General features: G+C 53.8%; 2 protein-coding genes across 9 annotated transcripts in view; one reads left to right on the top strand and one right to left on the bottom strand.

The window, feature by feature from the left end:
* INPP5A (inositol polyphosphate-5-phosphatase A) overlaps positions 1 to 14087 on the top strand; it is a 203736-nt gene extending 189649 nt beyond the window's left edge. For 2 of the 8 annotated variants that reach the window (XR_013922377.1, XR_013922378.1), the window contains exons 14-15: positions 10363 to 10431; positions 12565 to 12600. Coding sequence is in view for 6 of the 8 variants with exons in the window: in XM_080348099.1 (XP_080204225.1) it covers positions 6446 to 6557; positions 10363 to 10431; positions 12565 to 12801 (418 nt within the window). In the remaining 2 variants the exon portion in view is untranslated. Of the gene's footprint in view, positions 1 to 6445; positions 6649 to 10362; positions 10432 to 12383 lie in introns of those variants that run through there. The other 6 variants (XM_080348101.1, XM_080348099.1, XM_080348100.1 and 3 more) reach the window with 6 other exon arrangements.
* A 2924-nt stretch (positions 14088 to 17011) lies between these two features.
* Positions 17012 to 19065, bottom strand: NKX6-2 (NK6 homeobox 2; the record flags this gene model as incomplete). Its single annotated transcript, XM_080348327.1, has 3 exons — positions 17012 to 17260; positions 18085 to 18257; positions 18651 to 19065. The coding sequence occupies 3 exons, from the start codon at positions 19063 to 19065 to the stop codon at positions 17012 to 17014; spliced, it is 837 nt and encodes a 278-aa protein (XP_080204453.1).
* Positions 19066 to 26767: the final 7702 nt, after the last annotated feature.

Below are 26767 nucleotides of genomic sequence, written 5' to 3' on the forward strand. Positions count from 1 at the left end.
ACAACTAATAGATGAGAACAAGTGGTCTTTGAATAGGAGGCATTTCCACAGCCCAGCTGTGATGAAGTTTGCCCAAACGACTGCACGTGGATCTAGACGTAGGATGCGCAGCGTGTCAGAATGACCTTTATGGCACCGAAGATGGCGTGGCCCGGCTCTCCCGTTGCCGGGGGGTTGTCGCGGTCCCCGCGCGGCTGGAACGTCCTGATGCGGAGAGCAGAGTCCGGCGGGCGCTGCGGGTCCCCGCGGCGCGGGGGGTGCACCGCGCGCTGGCCAGAAGCGCCGGTTCGGGAGGCGTTCGTGTGCGCAGGGTGTCTGGCTGTTTCCAGGGGAGACGCTGCTGACAGGGCCGTTTGTGGTGTCGGACACTTTTCACCCTGCAGTCCGTATTTCTGTACAGGTGTCCAGTCATCTTGGACAATACCCGTCAACAGCAGGGGTGCACCAATATTGCTGATGCTCTTAGTGGTTTATTTTCCCCAAACAATTGGCAAGCATCTCTCATCCTTGTGAACTGCGACACCAGTGGTTCACTGGACAGCCTGCTCCTTGGTTACGGAGCTCGTTAACAATTCTTCAAATGTTCATGTGCGTTTTGACAACACTGAGAGTTACATTAATGGTGTTGGTTTAATTAGAACCTTCTGGAAGTTTTGTTCAGTTTTGAATTTTGGATGAGTTTTGCATTAACCCACCTACCGGAAATCCTTCTGGTCAAATAAAATGAGTGTAACTGAAACAGGTTTGTGAAACAAGGTGGAAAAGGAGCTAGAAGGAGCATCTTGACAAAAAATGAACCCTGAACAGCTGGAGATAAATGGTACAAGTGTCTCGCGTGGATGCTCCAGCTCCCGCACCGCCTGTCTGTCCATCCTGCAGGGCCATGGACAGTCACAGGATACTTTGCACAACTCTGCTGCCTGTCATACACTGACAGTAACAGCCTGTTTGGGCTCTTAGTCAGCCAACATGAGCAGGTCAGTTTCAAATTTGCCAGTATTTTAAGCAGGACAGAAAAGTTGTTCTACATGGAATTCCTCATTTCTCCGTTTTTACTTTTAAATACATATAATATGATTTCTGTAAAAAAAAAGTGAGTAACCATACTAAATACTGAAGTTAGGAAGTGTGTGCAGTCTTATCTGTAACACCTCTGTGTGCTGGCATTATGTCTATCTATCATTTGTATTTCAGTGATACCTGCAGACCTTTAGCTGTTATGTCGTCGTTTTTGCATGAGCACTCTAGTCGCTCTGGAGCTCCCGCGTTCCGCGCGGAGCGGCGGTGCCTGAGGCGGATGCTGCTGAGAGAAGGCAGGCGTTCCTGCGCAGGGCTGGCGGGGCGGCCGTCCCTTCCCCGGCGGCAGCCGCGGCTCTGGCGCTCAGGACCAGCAGCGAGCGCACGGCGGGCGGCGTGGTGCTTGCCCTTGGGCATCGCGCTGGAGCTTGTGACGCTTGATTGGTGCAGACTCCTCCAAATTAACTTTTATCTAATCTGCGCTTGTGTTAATCAAGCCTGTAATTGTTTATACAACTCATAGATCAGAAAACCTGCTAACTAGAATTATTAACTGAGTTTTGAATGAAGAACTGTGAGTTCATTACTTACCTGGAGGGAATGTGTTAACAGAGGTTGGAGATGTCAGCAAAACAAAGCTATTTTAATGCACTTGATAGCAGACAATCTTATGCTTAACGTCTTGGAAGATGCGTATTACAAGAATAGTTCTGCTCTTTGCATGCGCGCAAATGTAAATTTACATTCTTCTTTAAAAGAGACTATTTCTACCTTATTTCACAGAAGCAGGTGGGAGGCGCGGTTGAACGGAAGGAGCGGTGGTCAGCGGCGTGTGCGCTGGCACGCTGCTGTCGGGCTGCCCTCCCAGTCAGCGGAAACGTTCCCCGTTTCCTGAGCAGCATCTCAGGTCTGCGCGCCCTGCGCAGCTCTGGGCTGCGAGCAGCGGGGCGAGCGTCGGGCCGTGCCCTCTAACGTTACCTTCTGCCACGCATGACCGTGCGTTCTAACGTTACCTTCTGCCACGCATGACCGTGCGTTCTAACGTTACCTTCTGCCGTGTGTGACCGTGCGTTCTAACGTTACCTTCTGCCATGTATGACTGTGCGTTCTAACGTTACCTTCTGCCGTGTGTGACCGTGCGTTCTAACGTTACCTTCTGCCATGTATGACTGTGCGTTCTAACGTTACCTTCTGCCGTGTGTGACCGTGCGTTCTAACGTTACCTTCTGCCATGTATGACCGTGCATTCTGACCTTACCTTCTGCCATGTGTGACCGTGCGTTCTAACGTTACCTTCTGCCACGCGTGACCGTGCGTTCTAACGTTACCTTCTGCCATGTATGACTGTGCGTTCTAACGTTACCTTCTGCCATGTATGACCGTGCGTTCTAACGTTACCTTCTGCCATGTGTGACCGTGCGTTCTAACGTTACCTTCTGCCATGTATGACTGTGCGTTCTAACGTTACCTTCTGCCGTGTGTGACCGTGCGTTCTAACGTTACCTTCTGCCATGTGTGACCGTGCGTTCTAACGTTACCTTCTGCCACGCGTGACCGTGCGTTCTAACGTTACCTTCTGCCATGTATGACTGTGCGTTCTAACGTTACCTTCTGCCACGCGTGACCGTGCGTTCTAACGTTACCTTCTGCCATGTATGACTGTGCGTTCTAACGTTACCTTCTGCCATGTGTGACCGTGCGTTCTAACGTTACCTTCTGCCATGTATGACTGTGCGTTCTAACGTTACCTTCTGCCGTGTATGACCGTGCGTTCTGACGTTACCTTCTGCCGTGTATGACTGTGCGTTCTGACGTTACCTTCTGCCATTCCTGCCATACGTGTCTGTACGTTCTGCCGTTCCTGCCATACATGTCTGTACGTTCTGCCGTTCCTGCCATATGTGTCTATACGTTCTGCCGTTCCTGCCGTACTGTGAGTGACCCGCTGGGCCCGCAGCCCTGGCGGTGCTGGCCCCGTTTGGCAGCCAGTTTGCGTGCCGGGCTGTGTTGTGGTGACAGGTCTCGCCCCAGACTGACACCGGGAGCTGGGGCGCTGGGCAGCTCTGGGGCGCCGGGCAGCTCTGGGGCGCCGGGCGCTTTCCTCGTGACTTTGGTTTTTGCACCGTCTTTCTGCTGGCTGCTTTTAAATCCAGGGGAGGCATCTGGAGGAGGTAACAGTGCGTAAGACACCACAGTATCCATAGGGCAGGAAAGCTCCTGTGCTCCAACCAGTCAAAGCTTCAGAGTTCACAAGAAGGTGGTTCGGTTCTGCCCGCAGCCGCACCGTTTCCATGTAACCACAGAACAGGATGATGGAGACGAGTTCTGGCGTGCAGCTGGTTTGGAAAGTTTCATTCTGCAATAGCACACACTCAGCAGCGCGTGTCAAGGAGGTCTCTTCAGTGACAGGCTTATTCCAGAACCCCTCATAGGGCTTTTGTTTGCAAAATCTAGTTAAGATAAATGGCTTATAATAAACTAAACTGTCCTGTCTCTGAAACCTGCTAAGTCACGAAAGATAATCCCTCCCAGCAATGTTGAGTCATAATTAGCACGAATCACTTTCTGAGCCCCTCTACAAAGGAAGCCTGCGTATTCCAGAGTATTTGTGACCCTTCTAGCGCGGGAGGGAGAGAGCAAATCGTGTTCCTTCTCTTTGGGGGTGTTGAAGGTCCGTGCCAGCGTTGCGCTGAGCGCGGCGGGCAGGGGCGCCCGGCCCGTTGCGGTGGGCGCGGGTGCTGCTGGCGGAGAGCTTGCCCCACCTCACTGTGTTAATTGTAACCTACAGATCGTTTTGCCTGAATAACTTTTGCAGGATTTATTTTCATCTCTGTCCCAGCCGTTAGAAATCTGATTTGTTAAAGATATCTGTAAACTACAGTAACTTCTTGACTGGGTGATCAGTGCTAAAGACCTTGAAAAATTGGCGGAAGTTTTCACCCTGTGAAGACGTTAAGATCAATAAAGCAAATGGATAAATACTGTTTCACATAATATAGGCTCTTGGGTGAAGTGCTCTAACACATAGCAGTAACAGATCATTCCAGGTATGGAGCATCGTACTTTAAAAGCCATACAGTTAATGCTGTAAAAAGAAGGACTATATGAAATGTGATTGATTCCTACACCTTGTGTCATAAAAAGTAGCATCAGTTACGTGGGGTTCTTGAGTAACTGAAGAAAGAGGTTACCAGAAAAAGTCAACCCTTAAATTGCAGACAAAGAGCTTCTCCTCCCGTTAGAATTACATCGCCGGAGTATTCACAGACACTCAGAAATAAGCTGTACTTCTGTATGGCAGTGAAGCAGCAAATTGAATTCTCATAATATGTTTTGAAAACGAGCCTTGTTAGGTTTGATGAGGTGGAAAAGGTACTGAGATCGCCGGTTTGTTCCGGAGCGTTCGGTGCGCTTTCCTTGGACGTTTGCCATGGCTAATCTTCTTAATGGCAGCGTAGCTTGGGAACCCATTTGGTAGAAAGCTGTGTGTCTCGGCCGCAGAGTATCGCGCCAAGCAGAGTGGTAAATAAGCTTCTCTTCCAGCATGCAAACCCTTTTGTTACAATAGCAGAAATTTAGCACACCTATCGGGAAAAGTATTTCCTTTATGAATTCACTGATGAGCAGAATAAAATGAACTGTCGTTTTAAATATAGACATACATATGTAGATAATGCACACCAGCCTTATGGGTTTTGTTTAAAGACAAGGACAAACTTCATTCAGCCCAAATACTCAAGAAATTGAGCCTGTGATAAACCCCCTGGGTTTGCCCAACCCCCATGCCATTTGGCGATGGTCTGGGCAAGCAGCGGGCGTTAGGGCCGACGAGCCGGCGTCAGGCTCAGGGGTCGGTCCTGTCAGCGGCGAGAACGCTTGTGCGGAGCAGGGGCAGCGCTGGCACAGTTTGTGCAGAGCAGGGGCAGCGCTGGCACGGCGTGTGCGGAGCAGGGGCAGCGCTGGCACGGCGTGTGCGGAGCAGGGGCAGCGCTGGCACGGCGTGTGCGGAGCAGGGGCAGCGCTGGCACGGCGTGTGCGGAGCAGGGGCAGCGCTGGCACAGCGTGTGCGGAGCAGGGGCAGCGCTGGCACGGCGTGTGCGGAGCAGGGGCAGCGCTGGCACAGCGTGTGCGGAGCAGGGGCAGCGCTGGCGCGGCTTGTGCGGAGCAGGGGCAGCGCTGGCACAGCTTGTGCGGAGCAGGGGCAGCGCTGGCACAGCTTGTGCGGAGCAGGGGCAGCGCTGGCACGGCGTGTGCGGAGCAGGGGCAGCGCTGGCACGGCGTGTGCGGAGCAGGGGCAGCGCTGGCACAGCGTGTGCGGAGCAGGGGCAGCGCTGGCACAGCGTGTGCGGAGCAGGGGCAGCGCTGGCACAGCTTGTGCGGAGCAGGGGCAGCGCTGGCACGGCGTGTGCGGAGCAGGGGCAGCGCTGGCACAGTTTGTGCGGAGCAGAGGCAGCGCTGGCACAGCTTGTGCGGAGCAGGGGCAGCGCTGGCGCGGCTCGGACGCTCACCCCGCGGTGCCACCGCGCCTGCGTTAGGCGATGTGGACTCCCACGGGCACATTGAGTTAGATTGGTTTAGCCTGTTCTGTACCCTCAAATAGACACTTTGTGCTGCCTTTGAAAGCTAAGGGAGAATGCGCTGGACATCCCATAGCACACTTATCATGACCCCACAGCATAACTGCCATTTAATCAGCTGCTCTTCCAGATGTCTTTACAAAATAATTTACTTTTTGTTAACAGTTTGATAGAAAGGTACAGAATCTTCTGTCGTCAGCAACATTTTCCTTAAACCACATTCTTGATTCCTTGGTTCTGAAGAAATCCCCCAAAAATCCTGCTTTCTGGTCATGTCTTCCTGTCAGCCTTGCTGAATCCGTCCAGCTGGGTTTTGTGAACAGCTGCAGAGATGCAGTGCTCTGAACTCGTTTTCTGCTGAATTATTCCTGGATAACTCTCCTGGAGAAGAAATCCCATGCGATTAACCTTTTTTTTAACTGGGTTTCCTTTTTCATCTTCTGCCTGTTCACTTTCCACAGTCGTAGCCAACAGCCGCTCTGCGCTGGAGCCGCTGTTGGGCTGATTCTTGCGCTGGAGCCGCTGTTGGGCTGATTCTTGCGCTTTCGCAGGGATCGGTGCTTGGCTGTCTTTAGAGACGTGCAAAAGTGCAAGGTAGGAGGTGGGAGCTCTGAAACCACATGTCGTAACATGTTGGCGTAAAGAAGCATTGTAGATATGAGAAGAGAAATAGAGATGGAGCACGTGAGAAAGAAAGGGGGAGGAGAAAATGAAGATAAATGAGTGTGAGAGGTGTCTAAAAGAGCTGCTTTCTGGCAGGTAGGTTTGTTAATTGGCGTGGCCAGTTGAGGCAGAGGTCTGGGGCTGCTGTGGCGCGGTGGCTGACGGTTGTGGCTGTGGTTTGTTTGCAGTTACCCGTACAGCGAGGACTCCAGCCAGGGAAAGCAGTACATGAACACGAGATGTCCCGCCTGGTGCGACAGGATCCTGATGTCCCACTCGGCCAAGGAGCTCATCCTGAAGGTGAGGACGGGCCCCGTGCTGGTCTTCACCAGAGGCAAGCGGGGCTGCCTGGCTGCTGCTCGGCCTGAGTTTGCAGTCGCCTGTAGCAAACGCTCGCAAGCTGGAGGCAGCGGGACAGCCACCACGGCCGCAAGGAACCGTGACACCTCCAGCGCTCCAGCCGAGAGCAGGGAGCTGTCCCAGTGAACCCACTGGCAGCTACCAGAGCAGAAGCTTTCACCGGCGCTGCCGTTGGTATCTGAGCTGCCAACAGCAGCTGCCCGTCTGACCTGTGCTGCGTCCGTACGTGTCGGTGCTGTACTGGTGGGTTGTGACCCAGACTGGGAAACTGCGCCTTCGTTAAACAAGAATAACAAAACTAGAACACCCCCCATCGCTCCCCCAGCGCAGCCCCAGCGCAGGTGCAGACAGGCGGCCGGGACAGGCTGCAGGCAGCAAAACCTGCGCAGCAACAGCGTGTTCCCGAGTTCCCAGCGTGGCAGATTAAGGTTCCCTCTGTTGCTGATGGTGAGAACTGGATTTCCCAATAATCCATGAGACCCTAACGGGCCAGATCTCCTGCCGCTGCCCCTGAAGGCAGACAGCGTCTCCAGCAGGCAGGTTCCTAACTTGGGTACACCAGGTAAGTGCCCAAATTCAGACATTCCGTTAGAGCTTTAAAAATATGATTTTGCAGCTTTTTAGAATATACAGTTGGGATTGGACTAGATGATCTTTTGAGGTCCCTTCCAATCCCTGACGTTCTGTGATTCTTGGGATTTTAGTGTATAAGCATGAGGTGAACTGGGTGATGCTCTGTCCAGGGTTCAATGACCCGAATACAGTTTGGGAGCCTTCCCGTTGCCCTTTGGTCTGGTTCCCTCTGCCCCTCGCTGCCCGTCCTGCTCCGCGGGTGCTCTGAGCCCGCTCGGCCGTGGGTGCCGCCTGGCGCTGCCCCGGTGTTTCCCTGGTGCTTGTTCTGGCACCTGGACACCCATCCTCTTCACACCGGCCACCGGCTGTCCTGGGCCAGAAACACTGGGACGCGGCTGTGTGACACTGACGTGTCACCCCTGCCTTCCTGCTCCAAGCTAAATGTTCCCTGTTGTGCAGAATTACCTTTGCAAGGCCATGTTCTACAGCTTTGTGGCTACTTTTTCTATTTAAATTAATGAAAGCCTTGAAAGTTGCTTTTCTGAAGTTTATGACTTTCTGTTTCTCTCCCCGGGTTACTTATCTCAGGATTAGATTTGCCGTGCAGTATGTAACTCGCGGAGAGGCTGGGGGCCTCTTTGCCATAGCTACTCAGATTTCAGTTCAATGCACTTCCTCACACATTTCAATGTGTAAGAAGTGCCTGCGTGGTGTCTTGAAGTTCCATGCAAAATTGTAGACAATGCGTGTACTGCAGTATTTCATTTTAGAAATGTGAAGCTAAGAGGAGCACAGACTTTATCGTAAAGTAGTGGTGTCAAAATCAATGTTATTTGATCTTCTTATACAGAAATATCGTATAAGAAAGTGAGACTTTACCCAAAATATTACAGATAGTACTTGACGCCCATGAAATTCCTAAAGAACGAAGGATTAAAGCCGTGCAAAGAGCGGCCAATGAGGGAGGATTGTTTCTGTTAAGCTGTGCATAAGGAGATAGAAGTGTACACACGGGCTTGGGGAGGGTAAACAGTGCAGAGGGAAAGGAATTCTTTCTGATTATCTAGAGGGGTATAACTTGGATATAATGGGAGAAAATTAAACAAAGGGCAACAAAGTCAGAGCGTTACAGAAAATGGTAACTGTGAGGTGACTTGGCGCGATGCTCAGTCTCCGTGGAACACAAACCCAGTCAGTTGGATCATTCAGAGCTTACGTTTAAAAATGCACCCAGGTCTGTCCCTGCAGCTTTGCCTTGCGAACGCCGAGCGTGCGGCTGGGGCCCGTCCAGAGGCGCGTGCGCAGGTGCAGACGGCGCCGGGTCCGTCGCTGCGGGTCCCGCCCGCTCCCGCCGACCCACGGCACGAACCAAGGTGTCGGTACAAGAGGGTGCTGAGCCGACGGAGGGAAGGGCAGGATGGCCCGACGGGCTTCCGTGGCGCTGCACGGCGAGCGGTGTTTGCCTTGCTGGTGGGAATTTATTCCACTGCCGAGACTTACGCTTTGAGGCTTTAAAAGGAGCTGTGCTGAAAGTAAAAGGAAATTTTAGTTAACCACTTACACTTAAAATATATATGTAAATGCCTGTGAATTTTTGAAGAATTTTTGGTTGTAACTAGCTATAGGAAACTCCTAAAGGAAGGCGCGTATGCACAGTCTCCACACTGTGCGGTGCTCAGCTACACGGTAGGCATTACAGATTGTACAGACATGGGCTGTAAACAGCTCCCACGCAACATCATCGATCATGCCATGCTCGATTACCTCACCAGCATGTTATTTTATGCTTCCTGAGCCCTAAAACACCAAAGGTTGCTGCTGCGGGGAGCTGCCGCGCCGCCTGATCGCATGAAGTAATGAATGCTCAGCCGAGTGTGCGTTGTTTCTGCTTGTGCGCCGCTGTAATTTGTTTATCTGTCTAAAGATTATGCACTTGAAAATCCACAATTTTATGCTGCCTTTGTAAATTATCAAGTCGCTTTTGATGAATGTATCCCCGCTTCCGATGCTGGTGGCATTATGATCTTGAAATATTGGAAAGTGCTCATGCATACAATGCGGAAGGTTATGTTTTTATATTTTTGGCAGACAACCGTGCTATAAAGTAAATCTGACCTTAAGCTTCCTTGCTGCATTAAATATAATTCAGTTTTAACTTTATAGTCCTAAATGCTACTGTTTATAGAAAGTTATTGCCCAGTCAGACTTGACTGATTAGAGATGAGAAGGTCTTGACTGTTTCAGACAAAATAAATTAGTACTGCCAACTAGTTTGCAGCGCCTCTGTGATTGTGTCAGAGACGTGGAGTGCGCAGATTGCACGTTTAATTAGCTTATAGGAATAGTTTAGCATAATAAGAAATTGTCTTGTATGGCGATGTATTTGCATTTAGACCTGAAGTACTGTGCTAGAATCAAAACAAATTCAGAAAATCACGTTTATTGCAAATGGCAGAAAGATGAGCACATTTTATTATTCGTTAAACTACAAATGCTAAAGAAGTCAGTGTGTAGGGATAAAGCTCGAGATGGAACAAAAGGAAAGCAATTCGTAACAGAGACCGGAGCAGTGTCAGCTCTCATTTGCTGCTGACTTTCTTAAAATCACTTGATGCTGTTTTTCCTATGAAGAAATGTATCTCATAGAAATGGTTAAAGATTATACTCATAAACTGTAAAGAACTCATTCGTCTCTCTGAACTTCCGCAGTCACCTGTGTGGTGAAATCAGAGGCTCTGACAGAGCCGTGCGTTTGCGCTCCGTTCGGAGAGCAGCGTGGGTCCCCCGACCCGGGAACGACGTGTGTTTTGGGCCGGCCGGCCCTGTGCTGGTGTCCCTGGCCGAGGGCTGCGGCGCCGCCCGGGCCGGCCCTCCGCCCGTCCGTCCGTCTGTCCCGGCGTTGCCCCCGCGCTCCGGAGCTCCCGGCAGCCGGAGCGCCGCACCGACCCCAGGAGTTATCTTACATGGGTAAATCGCACACATCACTGCAAGCGGACATAAAAATACATTCTGCACCCTCTTAGCTTGGAAAGACAATCAGAGATGTGTTAATGTCACTTCATTCAGATCTGGTTTGAATTATTTGCATAAACTCTTTTCATATTTCTTTCTGTTTCTGTAATATGGAGAATACTTGAACTGACTTGTGTTTTGTTGTCTTTTTTTTAACCAGTCAGAAAATGATGAGAAGATAGTAATATATGACCACATTGGGCCAAATGTCTGCATGGGCGATCACAAGGTAATTCATTAAGCATTCTAGTATTGTATCTTCTAAGTGTTTTTCATTAGGAATGAAAATGTATGCACTAGTTTATGTTAATTTTATATTTAACTGTTTATTCGTTTAAAGCCTTGAAAATGTTTTGAAGTTGCATTCGGCTGGAATCAGCCAGGATGTCAGAGTAGGTGCTTGTGTGCAGGGGGAGGAAGAGCAGGCGGGCGGGCGCTGCGGGACAGCACGGTGCTGTGCCGGACCACGGGCGGCACCGCGCGCTCCGGCTGCGCCTGCCCACAAACGCGCCTTCACTGGCTTATCGAAATCGCTTACAAAACACAGTTTCAATTAATTTGGTGCCTAGCTGCATTTTAGTAGAATAATATGTTGGCAGTTCCATAGTTAACAAGTGAGAAAAAAGATAGAGAGCTGCATAAATACCAGTTGGTAAAGTGAGAAAGACGACATGAATTTTATAAACAACAGCCTCTGCTGAAGATGCGCTGTGGGGTCTAGGTCAGCAATACAGCACCTGAGTGCGTGCTGGCTTCGAAAAACTGTCGGAGAGCAGGAGGTGATGTGTGAAAGCCGGCGGAAAAACGGTGTGAAACAGCAAAACTTAACCAGGAACACGGACAGACTTGCCCACTGTCCGACAGCAGTGAGGAGTCAGTCCCGGAGAACGTGCTGAGGGTCCAGTGACGGTTCAGTGATGGTGACAGGGACTTAGTGTGTGTGCGTGTGTACAGATACATCCAGAGTCGTTACTCTGTGTGTGTGTGTGTGTACAGGTACATCCAGAGTCGTTGCAGTGTGTGTGTGTGTGTGTGTGTATGTACAGGTACATCCAGAGTGGTTGCAGTGTGTGTGTGTGTGTGTGTGTATGTACAGGTACATCCAGAGTGGTTGCAGTGTGTGTGTGTGTGTGTGTGTGTACAGGTACATCCAGAGTGGTTGCAGTGTGTGTGTGTGTGTGTACAGGTACATCCAGAGTGGTTGCAGTGTGTGTGTGTGTGTGTGTGTGTGTATGTACAGGTACATCCAGAGTGGTTGCAGTGTGTGTGTGTGTACAGGTACGTCCAGAGTCATTGCAGTGTGTGTGTGTGTGTATGTACAGGTACATCCAGAGTGGTTGCAGTGTGTGTGTGTGTGTGTACAGGTACGTCCAGAGTCATTGCAGTGTGTCTGTGTGTGTATGTACAGGTACATCCAGAGTCATTGCAGTGTGTGTGTGTGTGTATGTACAGGTACATCCAGAGTCATTGCAGTGTGTGTGTGTGTGTGTATGTACAGGTACATCCAGAGTTGTTGCAGTGTGTGTGTGTGTGTGTGTGTGTGTATGTACAGGTACGTCCAGAGTCGTTGCTGTGTGTGTGTGTGTGTGTGTGTGTGTGTGTATGTACAGGTACATCCAGAGTCGTTGCAGTGTGTGTGTGTGTGTGTATGTACAGGTACGTCCAGAGTCGTTGCAGTGTGCTCACAGGTGCTCACGGAGTCACGCGGTAGCTGTATTGACTCTCGTGGCCTGTACTCCTGCGAGCACAGTGTTGTTTTGCTCAGGAAATGTGTTCAGGCTGTTGGGTCCGCAGTCCCAGGTCAGGTTTAACGCACAGGAGTTCAGTAACGTGCAGAGTTTGTGTCGCAGCTGCAGGACAGAGTTGAGGAGCAGCCGCGGTGGTTCCTGTTGTCACCGGGGTCCTTCACGTGGCGTTTTTAGGGTGGCACTTGGAGCGGGGCTGTGACAAAAGGCCGTTAACTGTGTGGGACCCATCTGTGCCCACAGGTCACATTTGCCCTTAGACGTCAGTGGGAGCGGAGACGTGAAAGGAGACGATGCAGTTCTCCGTGCATTTTGTAGTTTGACTAATCAAAAGAATTATTGCCACATTGTGTTTCCAGTCGTAGAGAATTATTTTTGTTGTGTTTACATTTCCATTTCCACTGTGTAACTTGTGTTTCTCCCTGACTTGCTGCAGCCTGTGTTCCTGTCCTTTCGAATAGCGGCTGGGGCAGGTAAACCTATTGCAAATGTGCACAAGTGTTGTGTCGTGCAGTGATGTGGTGGTAAATATCATTTTTTTCCTTTACGTTTACATTTTCTACATCATTTCCCCTGTGTTTATTTTTCTTTTTTAAAAAATGCCAATTCTGCGACAGGAAAAAGATGCCTGCGGAATGAGAAGATTTTCCGCGAGCCGCCGCTGTAGCGGGGGAGGGGCGGCGGCTGTGCCGGCGGATGGGTCCGGGCGCCGCGGCGCACCGCGGGTCGCCCCTGCCGCAGCGCGCGGACCCGCCCAGCAGCTCACATACCTCACGGCCTCGTGTCCCGCGACATCCGTAGAAACGTGGAATTATTTTTATATCTCCGTCACAGTTCTGTTGCCAAAACTCTAAACAGACAGCAGAGATGTTATGTATTTTAGATTTCACAGCGTTCCACTTTTAATGAGTGTTTGTCCATGTGGAAAAGCTACTGCAGCATATTCTAAACTTTTAAAGGTGTCATGCCTAACATTATATATCTTTACCACTCCGGGGTTTTGTACATTGGATTGTATAGATAGAGATACTGATGGTTTTAAACGGTATATTCTTTGTTGACCAAGGCTTATGGTTTGTGTTTCAGTTTTAGTGTTTTGTTTTTCATTTTTATAATTTTTTCTCATGTTATATACTATACTGCCATGTTACATGGTTTTGAATCACACAGCAGCTGCTTTCTATACATACATATATATATATGTGTGTGTATATATATGTATGTATGTGTATATATACACAGATATATAAATAATTTATAAACCTGACCAAAAGTTACGCTAAATATACTTTCCAATATGAATGCTTGAGAGTGCCATATCAGCAGTTAGTGTTGAGTCTTAGCAGGTTTAGTTCAGTGTACATCAACAACCAACCTTTATATAATAAATAATATATAGCAGTGCCATCCTGGATACAGATATATAGCATACTATATAGCACATATATTAGCGGTTTCACTTTGTTACTCCTATAATCCCTTCTTTCTATGTAATATTAAGGATTGAATGTGAAGTTCTTAGCTAGGTTTGGGTGTAACTTTCCAGAATTTTGTAAACTGTTTTGTCCGTCTTTTGTTACTGTTCTATGGTGCCAAGTATTCTATATTGAAACTATAACAACACGGGAGAATAAAATAATAATCTGCTTCAGGTAGCACCAGTGTTGGGCACAGACTGTATTTGTACAGTGTTAAAGGAAAAAGGACTGTACATTTTCCTGGTTAGTAGCTCAGTGCAGCCTACAATATAATCTCGTTACAAACATTTTTCTCCCGCCACTAAATACAACATTAAAAGCTGATTAGGGAGTCTGTTGATGAAACACAAATGTATGTTTTATTGATTTAATTTAGAACACTACAGAGTTCATGGACTGCGTGATGGCATTAGATTGATGCTTGATTTTGATATAAATCACTACCATTTAAAATTACTCGATGTCCGCTTGCAGCGTGTTTTCTCAGCAGCAGGGTCTGGTTTGTGCTCAGCCCGCTGCCCGCGGGGCGGCCGCGGCCGGGCGGCGTTACCGTGCCACGCCGCGCTGTAACCACACGGCAGTTCTGTGTAAGCGAACGCCACTCACGGTAACGTCCAAGGCCTTTAGAAGTGAGTACTCCGGTTCTCAAGCAATAAAACTGATCGTGGTGAATACGGCTGTGTCTGTCCCTTTAATTTGGGCATTGGGGATTATGGGGAAATTAGTAAATGGTCACATTTCTTATTAATGAGTTACCTTTTCATGTCCTGACAATTAACAGGGTTATTATTTTTCCCATGAAAACCTGTATAATAGAACGCAGTCCTGGTGTTGATCAAAACCCGGTACGAAGCGAGGAGGAGGCGGTCAGTGGTTCGTATCAGAGCGCTGGTGTACAGAGGAGTGCAGCTTCACGAGCCATCCCGAGGCGCCAGTCGCCGGCAGTTCAGTCCGTGTGCACCGTGAGCTGCTTCGCCATTGCCTCCGGTTCAAAAATAAAAACATAAAATAAAAACACAACTGCTGCCTTTTCAGCCTCTGGCTGAAGCCTCGTTTGTAGATGAATTCACCAGAGCTATGAACTGCAAGACCGTAAATAGCCCTAATCCATCTCGAGGCGTTAGTTACACAGGTGACCTGACAAGGTAAATTGTTGAAAGTCTCAAATTTAACCCGCAGAGGTTCAAGAGACGCATGTAAACGAGAGCCCGGAGGCGTTTTGTGGGGCAGGTGCGGTGCCCGGGACGTTTCCCGTCCGCAGGGCCCGGCCCGGGAGCGGCTCCACCCGTTCGGGCTGCCGGACCCATCGCCTGCCGGACCCATCGCCTGCCGGACCCATCGCCGAGCCGCCGGCGGCTCCGGGTGCGGGGGCAGCGGCCGCGGCCCCGCGCTGTTCGCCACCCGGGGCATCACAAAGCGCCCTGTGCTGCAAAGATACCCATCGCTGAATACAGAGTTCCGAGTTCCTCGGGGCGCGTTTCGTTTAAAGATACACGGGAAGGAGCAGGTGTGACTAATCCGGCTTTCAGGTGCGGGTATTTTCCCTTAGGAGGCAGGAAACTGCCTCCGCTTCTTCATGCGGTTCTAGCGCCCTGTATCAGTGTGTTCAAAGCCGAGGCGAAGATTAGTTTCTAAACTTGATTTACTCCATCTGTAACCCTGGTACAACTCGAGTGAGGTCTCGCCAACCCACCGCTTTCAGTGAGTAAAAATGTGCGGGACCCCCTCCCTTCCCTGCAATCAGGCGAGGAGCCGCCGAGACCCGAGTGAAACGGAGCGAAGGGGCGGCCCGGAGCGGCGGCACCTGCAGCCCGGGGGGAGCGGCGCTCGGCGGCCGCCAGCGGCACAGCCGGGCCGGGCGGCTCCGCGGCGCGGCGGGAACAGTCAGAGCCACAACCGGGCCCGGGGCGGCTCCGCGGCCCGTTCCCGCAGCGGGAGCGGCACCGGTGCGGACGAGGGACAGCGCCGGGTCCAGCGCTTGGCCGGTGAGCGCTGGGCGGGCGGCCCCGCGGGCCTGGAGCGGCCGCAGCTGCTGCTCCGCGGGGCCGGGCGGGCGGCCGGGGGCGGCGCATCCGTGCTCGGCGCGGGGAGCCCGGGAGCCCCGTCCCGGCGCTGCGGAGCGCCGGTGCCGGTCGGCGCGGCTGCGGAATGGGAGGCAGTTGCATTTGCTCAGGCTGCGAAGCAGTAGTTAAGACATGGAAAGAAAATAACGTCTCAGTCGTTTAAAAAAAAAGGCAAAAAAAGCAGCTTGCCGACGAGGCTGGCTTACACCACCGGGCCTCCAATGTGCCCGGGAGGAGAAGAGCAAAGCCTTGGGCAGCTGCAAGGCAGCTCGACGGCTGCTTGATTACCTGAGTCTCGTTGTGGGTGAACACGACCTGCAGGTGCACGGACGCTGCCGTGTGTGCGGGCAGAGGCGCATCTTCCCAGGAGCGCGGTAGGAAGGAGAGGGAAGGCAGATCGCGCTTGTTCCACCGCTAAGCTCAGCCACTTCGCATTCGGGTGTTTTGCAGCGGCCGCGTCCGGGTGGCGCAGTGGGACGTGTCCAGCGCCTGCCTCCCCCCGCCCCGGAGCAGATCACAGAACCTGCCGGTGGCTTTTCCGTGCCAGGACCCGGTGCGGTCTCGGCCCCGCCAGCGGCTCCTTCTCCCCCGGCGGAGCGGCGGGGCCGGGCTCCGGGCTGCCCGCGCCGGCCGGGGAAGTGGAGGCCGCGGGCCCCGAGGCTGCGGCCCGGCCGGGCGGTTGCGGGCCCGGACAACCGAACCTCGGCCCGACCCGGCGGCGCCCCGGGGAAACGGCCGAGGCGAGGGCAGGCGCCGGCCGAGCGGCTCTGGAGAGAGCGGCCCCGAAAATGAGGGCCCGGACTAGTAAAGCGAAAGCCAGAAATTGCCTTGCGACAGGCTCGGTGGAGCCCGAGCCCTGCGCTCCCCTGGCCCGTGTTCCCCCGGCCAAATCCCGCAGAGCGAAGGCGAAGCCGCCCCCGAGGGCTCCGCAGGACGCGACCCGAAAACCAGTAACGCGGAAAAAAACTTGCTCGAGGGAAGCTTGTTAAATAATTTATTGGTTTATACAAAGTCTCTCCAGCGCGTGTGGAGACATTATTTGATCCCAATGTAAAATCAAGTGTCCATTTTTCTCTCGTGCTTTTTTGGGTTGTTTTCTCTTCTGATATTATTAGGCATAAAAATCTATAGGCAGGAGAAATCAAACCGCCAAAACACTGAGTAGAGGGAAGGAGTAAAAGAAAACAGCCGTTTTTACACTAGAAATATACATCACAAAATCTGAAATTTACTATATACAAAGTGGCTGAGCTTGGATTTGGCGACCCATACGAAACAACAAAATCTGATTGTTAGGAGCAGGAAATCGGCAAGAAGGATAAAGGAAAGGGCGGGCAAACCTTAAAGCGACACAAAACTAAAACCAAAAAGTTGGAAAAATTCCTCTGAAATTTACATCGATGAGAAGGAAAATAATTTCATAACTTATTCTGTAAAAAATATATACATTTCACATACATCTTAGGCTGTACAACACACCACTTTAAACACCCAGTTACAATTCGTTGCAGCCGCCGGTGCCCTCACAAGGTGTCCGAGCTGGTGCTGCAGGGGCTGACGAGGGACAGGTTTGTGGATTTGTGCTTTTTCAATAGCCTCGTGATTTTTTCGTCGTCCGAGTTGGGGTCCAGGGGTTTGTTGTATTCGTCATCGTCCTCATTGTCCGAGCTCTCCTTCAGCTTCTCCGTCTCCGAGTCGTGTTTCTTCTTGGCCGACGCCATCTCTGCCGCGTGCCGCTTCCGCCACTTGGTCCGTCTGTTCTGGAACCAGACCTGGGCCCGGCCCGGGCTCGGCTCAGCTCGGCTCTGCCTGGGCCCCGGCTCGGCTCGGCCGCGCCGCCCCCGCCCGCCCCTTCCCTTCGCTTGCCCAGCGGGGGCTCCGGCAGCCCCGGTGCGGGGCCGCGCCGCCCCGGGCAGCCCGGGGGGATCGCGGGGACGTGCTCAGGTCACCCCGGTGCTGCGGGACGGCACCGGGCAGGGCCGGGCGACAATAAAAGCAGCGCTTCTGCAGAATAATCACCTGTTGGAAATCGAATGTGGTGGCCAGAAAAATCCGTGACTCTGGCTCCCCGTGCACGTCAACGCCTCGATGCGCCTGAGGACTTCGGTACAGAATTTGCGTGACTGTGCAAAGTGGAGCCGTGTGAATTGGCCTCGGCTGGAAACCGATCCATTGAAAGCAATCGCTTGCGGGGAGCTTTTTGGTTTGGGGGCTGGTTTATTGTGGTGTTTGGCGTGTTTGGGGTTTTGTTTTTTAACGTGTGCGTAGGATTTTGTTCTATGGTTTTTATTTGGTGGTTTTGTTGTTGCCGTTGGGGTTTTGTGCGCTTTTTTTTTTTCTTAAATCGTTTGCAGCACAAAGAACTCCAAGCACAAAATGAGTTACGTAGAGGTTGGCCTAAAATCCATCCAATATCCAAACGTAATTTTAATTATGATGGACTTTAAAGATATCCCTGTAGGATTATAGAGATTCAACGGTCGCTGAAAATTACCGCAAAAACACAAGGTTACGGTGCTGCCTCGGCAGCGAGCGGGAGGTGGCGGCCCCGACAGCCCGTGCCCAGCCCGGGACCCGCGGGGACAGACCGACCTACCTTCACCTGGCTCTCGGTCATCCCCAGCGAGTAGGCGAGCCGAGCTCTCTCCGGTCCTGCCAAATATTTCGTCTGTTCGAAGGTTTTCTCTAAAGCAAAAATCTGCTGCCCAGAGAAAGTTGGTCGCGAGTGTTTCTTCTTGCCGTCCTTGTCCAAAACCATCCCCGTCTGAGCTAAAAGCGAAGGAGAAACAGCTCCGTCAGAGACCGGGTCTGCACCGGCCCCGCCGGGCGCGGAGAGGGGCGCGGGCAGCCGCGGAGCTGCTGGGGTGGCCGCCGCCGCTCGGCGCCGCTGGCTCCAGAGCACGGTTTGGTCCGGGGACATCTCGGGGCGCCGCGGCGGGCACAGGTGACCGGCACCGACCCGCCTTCGGGGCACCGCGCTCTCCTCCGGGCCGTCCGCCCCGTCTACCGCGCTCTCCCGCTGGCCGACCGGGCGAGGGGCCGCCCTGGCTCCCGGGTCGGCCGCCCGGAGGGGAACCCACGACTCCGGCCGGGCGGGACCCCCGGCCGGCCGCCCGGGAGGCACTGCGGGCCGCGCTCCGCGCCGGAACCGGTCGCACTTACCGGGACAGGCGAGCCGCGGGTCTCTCCAGGGAGACCCCTGCACCACTCCCGGCCAGAAAATGGGGGGCCGCCCCGGCAGCTCCGCCAGCGGCTTCGGGTAGCGGGAGACGGCGGCGGGGTTGAAGTACATCCCCGCCGATGCCGCCAGTCCGTTGATGCGGGGCAGCCCGCCCAGGAGGTTGCTGGCGGTGCCCACGGGCCGCCCCAGGATGTCGCTTATTCCGTGCGGCGTCCCCAAGGGGAGCTGCGTGTTGAGTCCGCCTAGGGCCGGCGCCTTGAAGCCGGAGGGATTCTGCAGGGTGTAGGGGAAGAGGGAGGTCTTCATCTCGGCCATGTTGTGCAGTGCGGCCAGCGGCGTACTGCTGAGGACGAACGCGCTCTGGCGATTAGCATCCATTTGCCCCACCGCTAACATTTGTGGTCATCAGCGAGCGCGGGTCCTTCTCCAACCGCGCCGGCAGCCGCTGTGGCCCCGCGCCCGGAGCGCCGGCCGGGCGGGGCGGCCTCTTCTCCGCTGCAGGTTCACAGCGCCAGCAAGTACCAAAGTTCGCTGAAGTAGGAAAATCCTGGCGTTTCTCCACCCGGCCCCGCAGCTCGGCGGCGCGCACCGCGAACTTCCCGGCGGGAGCGCGGAGAAAGACAAGTCGGGGCAGAATAGCGGAGCGGGATCCTGAGGAGAACAGGCCCCGGCAGCTGCGGCACCCGGCGCGGGGTCGGGCGGGAGGGGGCCGGGCAGCGCTGGGCTCCGCACGTCACCCGGGCCCGTGTCCCGGCGGCAGCAGCGGGGACGCTCCGCGCCGCGCCCCGGGGCGCAGATAACCGCGCGGGCACCTGCGGGCTCCGCGCCCATTGGGCGGCCGCCTCCCCGCGCCGGCGCCACGGCCCAATCGGCGGGCGGCGAGCGCCCCCACCCCGATACGTCACCGCCGGACCGGGCGGCCCCGGGCGCCGTGGGAGCGCGCGGGCCCGCACGTGGCCGCGCCACGGCCGACGGGACCCCCGCGCGCGCCCCGCCCGCCGCGCCAGCGCGGGGTCAGCGCCGCCGGGGCCGCCGGACCCGTCCTGGTGCCGCCCGAACCCGTCCCGACCCGTCCCGGTGCCGCCCGGAACCCCTCCCGTCCCGGGGCCGCGGCGCGCGGAGCGGCGGGACCTCCGCTCCGAGTCCGAAGAGCTCGGCCCCGGGGGAGCGGCCCGCGGCAGGGACCGGGAGCGCCGCCGAGCGCCGCTGAGGTGCGGGGGGTCGGCGGCTCCGCTGCCCCGGGGCTGCCGAGCGGGCGAGATGCGCGTTCCCTCCCGACCCGCTGCCCTTCGGTCGGCGGTTCGGTTCCCTCTCCCGTTGCGCTGCAGTCGTTCCCCATGCGTTAGAATCGAACGTTTAAAGCACAGCTGTAAGACTGATCTAATGTCCGGGGAACAACTGTTTCGCTCAATCTCTTTGTGGCCGGTTTTGCAACCGGCGTCCGAGCGCTCCCCCGTTCCAGCCCGGCGGAGAGGGCTCACCCTGGGCTTTAGAAGGAAAAAGAAAGGCTGTTACATCATCGCGGAACGAAGCTCGTTCGTACAAATACAATTACCACTGGTACTCTTCTTAATCGAAAACATGCTTACTTGACAAGAAAATAAGAATACGGATTTTAGCTTTTTATAGAAAATAATTTCGGAAACGGGATTTATTGTGCGTTCTTCGCCTTACAACTGCCTTCTATGGTTTTGATGCATTGTTAACCAAGGAAAATATTAACCACAGTACGTGGGGCAGCAAAACTTTTCAAAGTGTTCACAAAGTAAACATGAATCGACTTCATCATATCAAAACAATTATTAAAAGGCGCGTTCGTTTGGATGTGGTTATGTCTGTCGTCAGAACCGTTTGCAGGTGAGTAAGGTTTCATTTAACCCTAAACAACAGTTTTAATGTCAAAGTAAGTTTGGGAAGCAATTATTTGGGCTCGATCAATGATATTTATTTTCGGTTGCTCTAACAGTCTGTGTGTTATTATATGCATCCTCGTAAATAGCTTAACGTATAAACGTGGAATTAAAAATCATGCAGCCCTTAAAGAAGCTTAATAAACGCCTCCGTTGTTTTTTCTGCGTTTTGAGCAGCAGCATTCTTGCGAGCAGGAACGGGTTCATGGAGCTCCCTTGACTAAGCTCCACCAGCTCTCTGTCCGGTCTCATTTCTGCAGCGCCCGCGAACCCCGGGAGGAGCTGGCGAGCGCCGGCTGCTCTCTCGTCCTGCGGCGCGGCGCAGCCTCCCCGGGCCGCCGGAGGAGGCCGAGGGCGGCAGGCGGGGGCGCGACCCCCCGCCCGAAATCCGCGGACCCTCTCGGCGCTTCCGGGGCGCGGGGGCCGCCCATCCCGGGCGGGCAGGAGCCGCCGCCCCGCCGGGGGTTGTCTTGGTCTCTGCCGGTGCCTCCCCCGGTCGCACACCGCTGGGATTTCGCCCTGGCCTTCCCCGGTGCCGCCGCCCTCCCCGCCCCCGGTGCCGGTGCTCGGGGCAGTGGAACACAAGCCGGGGTAGCTGCGCGTCTTCCCGCCGAGCTGCCCGCACCGCCCGCGCCTTTTCCGCCTCTGGATGCGAACTCTCCAGCACTGACCGCTCCGGCTCGGCTAACGGGCGGGAAGCCTCTCCGTCCCGCTCGGGCGGGGGCCGGGCGCTCATCCACACACCGCACACAGCTGCCGTTCTCCGGGCACCAAGCCCCGCCGGGACTCGGCACCCTTGCGCAGGACCGGTGGAACAGGGTAAGAGCGCGGCCTCCGCCACCCGCTCGTCGGCGGGGCAGGATCGGCTGCCTCCGTCCCCGCGTGGGCTGTTTGGCTCCCGGTGTCCCGGAGCCCCGGCCAATGAGTCCCGAGGGGCAGGTCTAAGCTCCCGTCCTCTGGGTTAAAATTCGCGCTACAACAGCGCTCTGAGGCTGGCCGATAATTTATATCTGTCATCGGGGACGCCTGCTGCACATTAATGGTACGTTTGTCCTGTCCATTGACTTTCCTGCAATCTGGTACCCGATTTTGCCAGGTGGAAATACGTGTGGTTTATTTCTGTAGACCCCGCAGCGCGGTAAAATAGCTTTTGCGTAATTTCTTCCAGCTCGCTGCGGGAACCCCGAGCACACACCGCCCGTGCGGCCCCGCTGCCGGCTTCCCGCCCCTGGGCAGGTCGCGCGTCCCCTCCCGTCCCAGCGCTCCCTGATGCCCCGGGGTCCCCTCCTCTCGGACGGACTGCCCTACCTGCAGGGACCCCCAGAGTGCAGCCCCAGACGGCTGCCCCAGGTGCAAGCACTCCCTAGGTCGTAAGCAAACCCGTTTTCGGCTGCAAAGGCCGTGCCGCTCGGGGACGGCGCAGCTGCAGGGCAGCCCCCGCGACGGCTGCGGGCGACAGCACCGTGCGCTCCGCCGGTCCCGGTCCCGGCCCGCTGCCTGTCCGCCTTTCGCGCCCGGCCCAGAGCCCGGAAACGCGCCCGGCAGCCGCTGGTCTCCGGTAATCTCGACGAAACAAACCAGGGCTTCGCGCCTGGGAAACGGGCCGTCCCGGGGATCCCGCTGCCCGGCGGGGTGCCGGAACGCCGGAGCTCACTGCTGCCGGTGCTGGCGGGCGTCACTATCCGAGGAGCCCGCTGCCTGCGGTCGAGACCGTTTTGGCAGAGGACTTGGTAGAGTGGAAATAAAAAGGTCTGAGACGTTTCCGATTACCCGTACATTCCACTGCAGGTAAGGGGCCTCGGCCGGTGAGTGTGGGAGCGCTAAAGCCCGCTCTGGCGTGCGGACGTGCCGTGTTCGCTGTACAAGACGTCGCCTCCCGGAGTTTAATTTCGGGGAGAAAAACCCGCCACGGGCCGCGGGCATCGGCAGCTACCTGGCCGGGCCGGCCCTCCAGCCGGGCCGCTCCGCCGCGCTTCCGCCACGAGCGACGGGCCGCTCCCGGGGCGCGGCTGCCCCTGCAGCGGGCCGCACGGAGCGGCGGGGCGCGGGGGGTGTCCCTCCCGCGGGGGTCGTGACCGCCCCGCCGGCCCAGCCCGGCCTCGCCACGGGCTGGCGGCGCCCCCTGGCGGCTGCCGGGGTGAGGGGCGGCCCGTCCCCAGCCCAGCGCTCCCGGGCCCGCCGCTCCCGCCGCTCTCGCACGGCGGGCGGGAGGTGCAGCCGCGGCGCCGCCTCTCTCGGCCCGGTTGCCGCTGCTCTCCGGGAGCGGGCGCGTTGTGGCGGGCAGCGGGACGGGCCGCCGGGCCCCCGGTGCGAAGGGCTCCGGGCGGAGACCGGCGCCGAGGTCGGGCAGACCGCGGAGGAGCCTCCGGGCGGGGAGCCTCGCACAGCGTGGCTGCGGGGAAACGGAGCGTCCGCCGGTGGGGAACCGGAACGGCTTTGAGTGCGCTGTTTTGACAGGACGGCGTGTTGTGAACATGTTTGGGTGGAGCTCCAGAGTGGGCAGAGGATTAATTTCCACAGCGTAAAATTAATGAGCGCTTTGTTTTGCCCCTGCCATGAGTAACCTTTCTAACAAAGACATGGAAGCAAAACTGAGATTAGTAACATCAAATTCGTCTCAGATTTACATATCCCAACATATTCAGAATGGAGTATTGTAATGCATTGTCCAGTATTAAATACGACATTACAGATAACTTCAGATAAGCTCTGTTTAAGCTTCCGATACTTTTTTTTGTCATGTATATGGCTAAAGTACCTTTCCTTGTAGCTTTTGTGCAGCTGAAAATCAGAGAGGCTATGTAATGAAAGAAAATAAACCACAAATAAGAATAATATGTGTTTTACATCCATTGGATGTAAATACGAGTTTTCTGCCTCACTTTATGGACGAAAGAGAAGTGAGCTGTGCGTGCATGCAAACATGCCCCGCCGTGTTGTACGTTTTCGCAAGTGCAGCTGTCAATATCCATGTCGGAACAGAGGGACTTGGGGGGAACGCAGGGCAGCGCTGCACAAGGCTTCCTTTTCTGAGCTCTTCTGCTGCTGCAGGTGGGAGCGGAGCCACGGAGGAGACCGAAATACGATATTGTTGAACGAAGTTACGTAGCATGTTAGTGGTAAGAGCAGGAAAATCCATGTCGAAGGTCTGTAACCACAGTTCTCCCTGCGCGTGGACAGCGTGGATGCTGCTCCTCCACAGCATACCTGACGAGATCCTCGTGTTTAAAAATGAGGGATGTTTTGGCTAATAACGCAGTCACTAGAAAACAAAGTCATTTTAGACTAGATGACCTCTGCTGAAGATCCTCACAGGATGATATATGTTCTGGGAAAGGCCATATTTAATATTTTTCATTATGATCCTTGGCACAAAAAGTAGGAATATGCTAATGGTGCAGAGCCGAGAGTCCTCATCAGTATAAAGCAGAACACAAGACAAACTGGATGACCTTCAGAACAGCGTAACAGAGATGTGAAGAAACATAAAAATGCAAAAAATGAAGTTATTGCCTTGTCGTATATTGTTATTACAGTATTGTACTGAGGGCAAATACAACCCAAAATCTCATACAGCTGTGGCAGAATTTAGACTCTCACATTTAGGAGAGATATTTGCAGATTTTTTTCCCACGGGCTTGAAGTTGCAGAGAATATGTCTGCGATCTATGCCGCTATGAACAAAGCTGTACTAAGTACTGCTTGTCTGGTCGTCTGGTAGTCTGTATTTTTATAGCTTTCTAATACAGTGCTCCTAATTATGTCCTTAAATTGGAGTATTGTGTTACAAGGTTGTATAAAGCCAACTGAGCACTCATTTATATGTAGACTTCAATTTGTTCTAACATTACATTTATTTTTGTAAGGATGGAAGGAATCTTTTCCTAAATCTTATATCATTCTTCTTCTTAACAGTAAATTATTAGAGTCTCAGTGCCAAAAGCTAGTTATCTTCAGCGGTGTTTAAGCCCAGAATTCCTGGTTAGCAAGGTTGTAGTCTGGCGTCCCTTGCCAGTGGCATTTGAGAATTAGTTGTATTGCATTAAGAAACCCATGTGCAAGCTGTCTCGCAGCTGAGGGACGCCGAACCCCGTCCGCAGGGTTCAGTCTCGCCTGAGCTGCGGGGGCAGCTGCAGCTGGTGGCACCTGGAGCAGCGGTTTGGGGGCAAGGCCAAGGGAGATTTGTTTAGCTCCAAACAAAGAAAAGCTTTCCCGTGGGCTGTTCTGTCTGCAGGGCACGTGAAGTAGACAGCATGTTTGGTTATTTTGCCACCTAGGCACCTGAGTTTTATCACGCTTTCAGAAAGCCACGGAATTCGCAGATCTTCTGCCTTTTTGAGCGTCCTCCCCTCCGGCAGGTGAGCGTTCGTGCCGCCGCGGCAGCGGGGGCTGGGCTGGCGGGAGCAGCAGCCGCTGGGCGCAGCAGCGCATCGGCTGCACCGCGGTTCCCTCCGCGCTGTCACCCTGGGCGAAGAAACCTCAGCCGGGTTACCCCGGCACTGCGGTGCCTGCAGCAGAGTCGACCCGTTCATCAGACTCCTTCTGTGAGGAACCTCTTCTTTTTCCAGGCTCACTGTACATCCCATGGATAGGTTACTGAACAGGTAGAATTCGGGAAGATGATAATCCGGGGGCTGGCTGTGCCCAAAAGCTGCAAGAAGGAGCACGATGCAACGGAGAAGGACCGTTTTTGTGTCCCGTCTTTGGTTTGACCTTCCTAAATAAGAGATTAATTTCTGAAATCACAAGCAAGAGTTTCTTGTCACACTGTTTCGTTGCAAATGAACGGCTGTGGCTGTGTGAAGAAGTTATTTGCCCAAGTTTTCATCGCTTAACAAAAGAGCTCAATATAAAGCTGTCAAACCAGATTTTTTTCAAGCTCCTCTAGGCACATTTTGGCCTAAAAGTTGGATCTACCTTTTCTGTTTCTAGCCCAAGCCTCCTTAGGAAGCCAGTTAACCTCAGCTGGCAAGCACATAGATTAGATGCCTTTTAGTACTTTCTAGAAAAAGAACAAGAGCAAAAGGCTCAGTATATATTGCAACCTTGTGCCTTTGTTGGTGTTACTCTATTTTTAAGCCTTTAAGCTCCTCTTTGAGAATTATTGGGCTGCAGTTCTCAGGCTTATGATTATTAACAATATATTGTTAATAATATAGACTATATAATTATTAACATATATATTCCGTGTGTAAACCTTGTTCTGCCTGTTTTGTTTTTCTTCTGCCAATGGCCACTCTCAGCACTGAGAGCTTTGCCTTCTCAGCCCAGGTCAGACCCGACGGACCAGCCTCTCCCCTTCCTTCATTCTACCAACATTGGTTTTTTCCCACTTGTCCCCACTCTAATGGTTTATCCTTTTAATGATAGAAGGCTACAAGTTATTCTTTCTAAGTGAGATAAGCCCTTGTGAGCTCTATTTTATCTAACCAAGACTGGGAAATCGTTTGCCCTTATTTGTATTAAACAGATGTATATACTTTACCGCAAGTCATTAGTGCTATAAAGAGATTGCCTTCCTATTGATAGCCTAGATGGGGGAATTCAGGAGTAAATTGCCAATAAATAAAGAGTGTGCTTGTAAGCACTATTGATTCTCTCTGAGCCACAGCGAAGTGTTTTGTTAGTAAAACTCTTCCTGAATGTGCAAGTGAGGTTTTAAAGAAAAAGCAATTAGTGATTACTGAAAGCAGGGTGAGGGGAGTGAGCAGCTCACACCGCTTGCCTTTGAGGGGTACAGTTTGTAAAGGCAGCTGCTAAAGAGCTAACAGCAATTCTTGTGGCCACCCCCGAATCCTGCAGGCAAGCATTAGAAAACCGGAGGCCCAGCACAGCGTTTCTCAGCACACACGACTGCAGAGGGGCAGGAGAGTTTCCCAGATCACCCCAGAAGTGTCATTTGCATGGGATCCAAGTCCCTTTTGTCCTGTTTGTGTCCTGTTCCAACATGCTGGAAATGACTTTTCTGAGCTGTTTGGGGATGGTCTGACTGTGCTGGTGCTCGGTGTGAGGGACCGGAGTGCGGTCTGACCGAGGGACCGCGCGGGGAGCGGGTCGGGCGCGCGCGGCCCTGGCCGTGGCCCTCGCTCCGTCCCGCTTCCCCCCACGCGGGGGTCAGTGCTGTCCGCGGAGCGTCTGTCCAAAAGGGACAGAGCACAGGACGGGCTGGGCGGCGGACGAGGCTGCGC

This window comes from Nesoenas mayeri (assembly GCF_963082525.1).
Source record: "Nesoenas mayeri genome assembly, chromosome: 7".
NCBI classification, from domain to species: Eukaryota; Metazoa; Chordata; class Aves; order Columbiformes; family Columbidae; genus Nesoenas; species Nesoenas mayeri.